General features: G+C 44.6%; 1 protein-coding gene across 1 annotated transcript; it reads left to right on the plus strand.

Annotated features, from left to right (window-relative positions):
* Positions 1-2286: 2286 nt before the first annotated feature.
* ZCCHC9 (zinc finger CCHC-type containing 9) lies at positions 2287-8496 on the plus strand. Its single transcript, XM_080637648.1, has 5 exons — positions 2287-2769; positions 3843-3993; positions 4231-4323; positions 5429-5497; positions 8173-8496. Exons 1-5 carry the CDS (start codon positions 2443-2445, stop codon positions 8286-8288), a joined length of 756 nt encoding a protein of 251 aa, XP_080493774.1. The 5' UTR covers positions 2287-2442; the 3' UTR covers positions 8289-8496.
* Positions 8497-8943: the final 447 nt, after the last annotated feature.

Consider the following 8943-nt stretch of genomic DNA (forward strand, 5'->3'; position numbering starts at 1 on the left):
GATCCTTGGGTCACTGTCATCTGTTTTAATAGCCCTCTCTGGCTCTGCGAATCAGCTCTGGCCATGATTTCTAACCTACAGGCTTGCTGGAGTACATTGCAGGAACAACTGGGACCTCATGCTGTGGCTGAGCTGTAACTACATCAGCAAATTAATTTTAAAATTAAATACCGATTCTTTCTGATTTGATTTCATATTTTATTAACAGCGACTCTTAAACGGCATTCATCAATTAGTTTCACCTGCAGTAAATGCAGTCTTAAATATTCTTAAATCTACTTGTTTTTACCGGCTGCGGTATAGTCCTAACACCAAGATCAATGCCTGCTTTTTGTATACTCCCCTCTAGTGGATGCAAAACCCCGGAAAAACTGCAAAATAAAGAGGAAAACTACCAAAACAAAGCAAGGCCATTTCTCTAGGAAGACATAAATATTAAGGACAAATAATAACGAAGGAATGGTGCCCAGCTGTCCTAACATCAGCTCAAGATTACCAGGAAAGGTAATGGACATCTAGTGAAATACTAAAAATACAAGAAGCAGAAGACTGACTTTAGAAAAAAAGTCTTACTGGATTTATAAACATTTATTTCATTGCTAAACAGGGGACTCTTAACAACATAGTCCTGGGGATCTATTTTGTGAACCTTAAGGGAATGGTTTGGGTACAGCAAAATGTGTCATAAATCATGTTTCCAAAAGCTATGTCCTTGAGAATTTTTTTGGGTGAAGGTTTGAATCAGCTTCACTGCTATATAATGGAGGTAGGGACCACAGTGGTGCCCCAGCATTGCTCTTGGTGGAAGATAAATCCCATCTAAACAGACTTTACTGAACCATATGATCATTTGAAGAGGCGTAACTACACCAGCACAGGTCCTCATCTGCAGTGTCTGGTATATAAGTGATAGAACTGTTAAGTATGGCAGTGTTACAACTGTGAGAGTGCAGCTGCATCCAGGAGAGACAGAGCAGCTCAAGACTGTCCCACACAAGCTCTCCAAGACACTGAGCAGGTCCACCAGTGGCACTGCCCCAGCATCTCTCCTTTCCCAGTACCTCTAAGGCACCCTGCACTGTGACTGATGCCCATCACCATGCTCCCCTACACACCAGGAAACCTGAACCAGCTGTGGCACTCATCATCCCACTCCACTCTAGTGGAAAGATACCTGCACTAGAGACAAAACCTTGTGCCACACCTCACCATCCTCCTGGACAGGCACCCGGTAACGGCAAAGGACCATGCCCCACAGTCCTTTTATCACTGTAAACAAAGAAGTTAAATTTGCCTGGAAGAGGGCTAGCCCTTTCAAGGCACCTTCACACACAGCAGATGCATATCTGTGTCAATGAGACCACGATCACACTGCAAACAACCATGCGTGTGTTACCCTGGTAACTAGCAGGTGGAAACACGATAGGAACACCACTGCTAGGAGGGACATTGTGACCTGGCACCAAAATAAACCAGAATGGCAGGATAGAAACCAACATAACTTTAGTATGGTGCCGGGTGCATGGGGGATACCCCCACATGGAGGAACCACACCGAAACGAGAGAGTTCACAGCTCATGTTATCTTCATTACATACACATTCATTACAATTCCATGATATGCCCACCCAATCCCCATTACTTTTGTGTATGGTAACTTGGGCAGATAAGGCCGTGGCACAGCTGCTGTGAGCTTGAGGAGTTTTCTCTGGGGGTCATGGTGGTCGTTTGGGGAGAAACACCCCTACTCAGTTTACCCTTCTATGGAAATCCATTACTTAAGGACACTGGAATGTGTTTAGCGTTTCCAATTAACTACACGTTCTTGTCTGGGCTAATTTATGACCCCGAGAGGCTCCCCAAGCTGTTTTCTTTCACAGCAGTTTACCTATTTGTCAGGCCTTATCGACAGAAGGAATGCCCACATCCATTTGAAGAAAGACAATTGTTGCATACCTTCCTCATCTGGTGAACCTTGTTCATGACCATGTCTCTATACACGCAATGTTTAATTCGGCATCAGCCCCACAATCTGCTGCGGCCGCTGGGCTGCTGCCGTCATCTCTTACGCCGCCCAGCCGCAAGATGGCGGCAGAGCGCGAAGTCAGAGCGGCACCCGGCGGAAGTGACGCCACGCCGGGGTACGGCAGGGCCAATTCCGGGGCGCGGCGGGGCTCGGCGTCTGTCGCGGCGGGCCCGGGTGAGCGGTGGCTCCTTGGGAGGAGCCCAGCTCGGTCTTGTCCTGCCGGCTGCGCGGCGCTTCTTGGGGTGGGCGGCGGGAGGGAGGGAGTGCACGTGCCACAGGCCGGGAAAGCGGCTTTGTGGGGTTGTCCCTTGGAGAGCCGTCTCGTTGAGGAGCGGGGCTGCGCCGTGGTCTCCGCGGGCCAAGGAGTGCGGGCCTCCCCTGTTCGGTGGCGTCCGTGTGTTGAGGATCTGGCCCACCATGACGAGATGGGCCCGCCAAAGCGGCGCTCCCGGCGAAAAGGCGCTGGATGCGACCCCCTGGGAGGAGATGGAGGGGCAGGGCCGCCCAGACCTTCTTCTCTTGAAGAAGGAGCAAGAGAAGAGGAAGAAGAAGAAGAAGAAAAAGGACTACCAGAACGAAGACGTTAACGGGTTTGCGGCGTTCCTGAAGCAGAGCTCGGGGAGTGGCGAGGTGGCCGGAGCAGACAGCGCTGACCTGGAAAAGGAGGTAGCCATAGCCTTGAAGAAGGACAAGCGACGGGAGGGGAGGAGGCTGAAGAGGCAAGAAATGAAGAAAAATGCCATGGTGAGTTCTGTCTGCAGCCACAGGTGTTTGTCTCTCCGTGGCAGCTTGTTAAGGACTTGGGGAAAGATCTGTGTGTAAAATGCAGGTTCTAAACTCTTTGTTGGCACTGCCAGGGGTGGCTCCGTGAGGAGGCTGAGTGCTTTACCTGTTAGAAGCACAGCGTGTGCTGAGTGACTTTTCAAGGTAATGAGGGTGAATTCCAGCATAACCGTTAGGCCATTCATACTGTTCATGCTACACTGTGATGAATTCTCAGCCCTTCCTTTCTCCTGGGTGAAGCTAATTCCATGTATAATTCTTTCGTACAATCTTTCTGCTGTTTGAGGGCCTCTTTCTGCAGTGGCTTCTGCTTGAGAATTGAAGTGGGATCTCCAGCAGACTAATAAGACTGTCTGAAAGCAGTTATCTCACAACAGACTTGGGCATTCAGCATGAACTTGTGCTGAATGTAATCGGGGAACATATGAAGAGAGTTACTACTTGTCTGAGAAATCTTAAGTTTTTCCTGAGTAAATAGCAGCACTGGTGCAACATAGCTTACGTTTGCTTAAGCCCTTGCTGCAACAGTACTTAAAGAGCTCGGGGAACTGCAGTCAAAATCAAGTGTCATCATTTGTTCAGGGCACTTGGTTGTCAGTGAATACCCTGTATGGTGTGGTGTTGGTAAAAGGAGAAGAGCACCCATAATAGTGTATTTTAATGACATAGACCACTGACATTTACTTTGTGACAGGGTACAGTATTTTTTAGTCTAGCTATCTTTGCCTAACGAGAAAATATCTTGGTATGTTTGCCTTCTGAAAAGCTGGAACACCTTGTTAGACTGGGATTTGTCAGGTCTTTGGGTGCCCTGCTTAGAATCCTGTCTTTCTATGATAAAGTAACCTCAAATCTCAACACCAGAGATAAGTACCTCAAAGTTTCAGCCAAGAGAAATAGTGGTCTAGTACAAATGTAGTAGGTGATAATCAGATAATCAGAGTGAATTCTTTAGCAGTGTCACCTCTAAGTGCTGTGTTTTGATGTGTGAACTCTCTGTGGAAATACATACAACTTAATTTTTGTTTTTGAAGGTATGTTTCCACTGTAGAGAACCCGGCCATGGTGTTGCTGATTGTCCTGCAGTACTTGAAAGTCAAGATATGGGTACAGGAATTTGTTACCGATGTGGATCCACAGAGCATGACATCAGCAAATGCAAAGCAAAAACAGATCCAGCGATTGGTATGTCTTAGAAATTTGTGGGGTTTTGAGATGCTTTGGTCTTGTGGGTTTTTTTAACTACTGAAATACAGTCTTTGTGCTTTAGTAATTTAACTGTGTTCAGGAGACAGGTTAATGTAAAAATGAACCTGTCAGTGTATGAGTATAGTGCTTATAGTATAGTAAAACATTGTCATTGTAGTGTCTGGACTTTACAGAGTTTTTAATGTGGATCATAAACTGTACTGGATTTTGCAGGGCCATTTCCGTATGCAAAATGTTTCATCTGTGGTGAGATGGGGCATTTGTCAAGGTCATGTCCAGATAATCCCAAGGGATTGTATGCTGAAGGTGAGTGCACTGATTTACTAAAACCAAAACACATTTTTCATATTTAGCTGATATGGAACAAGATTACATTGCAAGTGAATGAGGATCTGACTAAAACGAATATCTACCTATCCTTACTCTTGGTGAAAGCAGATTAGTTCAGGGGAATTCAGTGTTAATATTGATTATGTAGGGATTTCTGTTTTAATTGTAAGCTTAAATTCTCATACTCTCTTAAGTATGAGAACTTGCTTGTGCTTGCAGTATCAAAAGGCACATAAAGAAACAATCAGAGAATACGCCGTCAAGTATGTAGTCAGTGTGTATTTAAATGTACATATATCAAAGAACGTGGTAAAAACATACTGTCATAATAAGTTTTAAGACTCTGGGAGGTGTTTGCTCAACACAATGGCTCTAACTAGAAAAAGGACATTTTCAGTTTAAGTGACTGTAATGAGAAATGTGATCTAAGTTTGGATTTCACTCAGATTCTGCTTTATCTGGTTTCTTTATTGGCACTAAAACGCAGCATTCTGTCTCCCAGTACAGACTTGAGGCCTAGCAAACTCAAAAGAATGATCTTACAGGACAATCGCTTTACTTTCAATGTTTGGTTTATATTTATGAAATATAAAATCTGTGTTTATAGATTTTATATTTCGTATCTCAGAAGTTGGATTGCCTGCCACTCAGGAGCTCCTGTTAATTTCAGAAGTCCCTTTTGAGTATGAATTTTAGCAGAACTCATAGTCAAAGTGAAAACTTCCAACAGATCAGAAATAGTCAGTATGTGGTGACTGGAATTTGTAGTATGTAGTGCTTTACAGTGCAGTTTGTTTGCAGGCAGCTCTGTCTGTCAGAGGCACAGACAGAGGAAGCCATGTTTGGAGGCTTCCAAAGCTGGCTGTGTATGCTCCATGATGTTATGTTGCCAAGGAGTGCAGACCTATCCATAAGGACACTGCCATATCTTTTTTAAAGATTATGACTACAGATAAGTAGATGTTTTCAATACACATACAAGAGCAAAACAGTGTAGGAGGGATGTTTTGTGTTTGGGTGTTTTGGTTATCTGTTACTAGTTTTTTATTCCCAGATGAGTAACAGGTTTCTCTCTTAACAGGTGGTGGCTGCAAACTTTGTGGCTCTGTGGAGCACTTCCGAAAAGACTGTCCAGTAAAACAGAACACAGGTGAGATGCAGGGGAGTGTACAGAACAGAGTCTGAGTGCACAGCTGAGTAACGTTTATCTACTGCTTTGCCTGCCTTCAATCAGGAAAAAATAGATTTGAGAAGAGAACTGCAAAGAGCAAAGGCGACCCTCCTTTGGGACGAGTGCTTCTGTTGAGGGGTGTGTGGAGGAAGCATTAAGCTGCAATGCATAACTCAAACTTTCTATAATAAAAATAGCCAGTTTGTAGGTTTCTGAAGATAATATGGGCTAATGTGTACTTGTTAGCCAGTATTTTTGCTGCTGTTCAAAACTTAGCAGCTGTAGAACAAAACTGGTTGCTGCTTCTGATTTCTGTGTGAAGTGGTGCAACTGAATGTAGTGTCAGTTGCAGGGTGGTAGGACTGGCAGCCTGTAGAAGCTGTGTGTGCAGGCAAGTGTTCCAGTCATTCAAGACAGGAAAGAGGAAGGAGGTAGATCTGTCCAGCTGGATTCACCAGATTGGACAAAGCTTTTGGTAATATGGTACAGTGGGAGGCGTCTCTGCCCATGGCAGGGCAGTTGGAACTAGATGATCTTAAGGTCCTTGCCAACCCAAGCCATTCTATAATTTCATGATTTTACCTGTGGTGGAAAAATTGTGTTATATTAAAAAAAAAAAAAAAAACCCAAAACACCTGTGTAATGGAAGGCAAGAGCATGAAACAAGGGTTTGAAGAATGATTCTGTTACTGGAGTGGTGATACATTTGTGCATTTTTATAATGTGTTTGCATGGCTTGTAGAACCTTTGGGTTAATAATGTGCCATTTTGTGGAATTTATGTTAGATATTTATGTAGGCAATAGAGGCCTATGCTTCAGCCATTTTTTTGTATCTGATCCGCATTTTTTTCCTACTGTGGTGTTTTGGGTTTTTTTTTTGAGAAGCTTTATGTTCGAAATAAAGACTAACAACTGCTGTTTAATTTGCCAAGGGACATGGTAGTCTTTGCCCTTACGTTTTAAAAATAGTTGAATCAGTTGAATCTGTGACACCATTGGTAAGAGTTGTAATATTCTTTGAAATCAGTTTACATCATGCAAAGTACTTTTAGACTACAGGAAGATAGCTGATAGCTGTCAGGTTTAGGCACTACAGCTTGTGGTTTCTTTGGGTGGACCTCTCCCTGGACCTGAACAGGCTTGAGAGGTAGGCCAGTGTGAATCTCAAGAATTTCATCTAAGCCAAGTGCAAGGTCCTTCATGGGTCAGGACAATCCCCAGCAGAAACATAGACTGGGGCAGACTTGATAGAGAAGCCGTGGGGAGAAGGACTGGGGATTTTTGATAACAAGAAGCTCCCCATGACCCAGCTTCAGTATGTGCTTTAGTCCAGAACTCCCTGTGTGCTGGGGATGTTGGGCTGCATCCCCAGAGCCTGAGCAGCAGGTCGAGGCAGGGGATTCTACCCCTTTACTGTGTTCTGGGGAAGACGCCCCCCTGCAGTCCTGCGTCAAGCTCTGAGGCAACAACACAAGAGGGACATGGAGCTGTTGGAGCGAGTCCAGAGGAGGCCATGGACTTGCTGCGAGGGCTGGAGCAGCTCTGCTCTGGAGGCAGGCTGAGAGAGCTGGGCTTGTTCAGCCTCAAGAAGAGAAGGCTCTGGGAGACCTTACAGCAGCTCCAGTGCCTAAAGGGGCTACAAGAAGCCTGGAGAGGGGCTTTTGACAAAGGCCTGTAGAGACAGGACAAGGCTTTAACCTGACAAAGGGGAGACTGAGATGAGCTCTTAGGCAGAAGTTCTTCCCTGTGAAGGTGGTGAGGCCCCAGCACAGGTTGCCCAGAGAAGCTGTGGCTGCCCAATCCCTGGCAGTGCTCAAGGCCATGTTGGAGGGAGCTTGGAGCAACCTGGTTTAGTGGAAGGTGTCCCTGCCTGTGGCAGGGGTTTGGAACTGGATGAGCTTTAATGTCCCTTCCAACCCAAACCAGTCTGATTCTATATTCTTGGTATGATTTGATTTGTTCCAATCCAATGAAAATTAAATTATCATTCAGAATTGGTTAACTGTTTTCTCTAGCAAAGGAGTAGGAATTCATCTAAACAGCATTTAAACAGCAGGATGATGTTAATTATATGCAGGGATGTGAGTTGAGAAATGTAAATTTTGCTCTGTTGTGCCTTCTCAGTCTTATTTTTGCATTTGTACATCATGGAATAATGGGATTGTTAGATTTGGGAGGGACCTTAAAGCTTATCCAGTTATTCCCCTGCCATGGACAGAGGAACCTTCTACTAGACCAAGTTGTTTCAAGCCCTCTCCAACCTGGCCTTGAGCACTTAATAATGGACATTTTTCCTTTATATTCAGACACACTTAAGGTATTCTGAAATCATCATCTTAAGTGTTACTTGGACTTAGGTGAGAGCTAACATACCATTTTATGTTTTTTGAATGCTTCTTCGGGCAGTGAAATAGGAAAACCATGTAGTAATGATTTTGTGGACCTTGACAATTCGTGTGGGGGAAGAAAGGGAGTGTACAAAACCCAGCTTAGAAAAAAAGTTGCATAAGGAGAGTTGGCTTCAGAGCTGGAACTGAATGGACAGATCTTCAATGAATTAATGACAGGCTATTGCAGGCCAAATCTTCAAATGCGTAAGTTTGACATTAATGGTAATGGTGAGCCTTTCCGTATCACCTGCCTCTCTCTGCAGACCAGATTACGGTTGCGCGATGGGCCACTGGAATGAGCGCAGATTACGAAGAAATCACAGGAGCACCAAAGCTGCAAAAACGAAAAGTGAAAGTACCCAAAGTTGTGACTTTCTGAAAGCCTTTTGGCTCTAAATCACTTCACCTGCACTGCTTCACTTTGGAGTAGGGACTACACAGAGTGGGTTGCTGATTCCAGAAAATCGAACCGACTGCTGCTGCAAAATTACGTTGCCTTCTTTTTTTTTTTTTTTTTTGGCCCCCGTCATTTTTCCATTTGCCTGCCAGACTCACCCAGCTTACTGCAAAGCTGCAAACCACAGAAATACAGCAAGTGGGTATTTTACTTTCGTGTATCTCTGCCAAAATACAGCATACCCTCTGATTTGCAGTCCCTCTGACTGCCAGCTCTCTGAAAAGGGAAATTGGCTGCTTCTTGGGACAGGGATCTGGCTGCAGTAACCAAACAGGGCATGTGTGTACTGTCACAGGGACTTATGACCAGTGGATTTCTGTGGTCAGCATTGTTACCTTAAGAGAGCTGTTTTACTTTACCAGAGATGAACACAATTATGCTGATCTTACCAAGAGTGTTTATTTCTCTGAGAGGGGTTGTGGGTATTTGCTCAAGAGCCGCCTTCTTTTAGAGCAAATTGATTCTTTTTCTGTGTATGCCAGCCTGAACAGTCCTGTGTTGAAGGTACCAGGGAAACCCCATAGCCTGTTTAGCTTCTGTGTAAAATTCCCACTACTCATGGTAGGTCAGGTAAAAT

This window comes from Psittacula echo, assembly GCF_963264785.1.
Source record: "Psittacula echo genome assembly, chromosome: Z".
NCBI lineage: Eukaryota > Metazoa > Chordata > Aves > Psittaciformes > Psittacidae > Psittacula > Psittacula echo.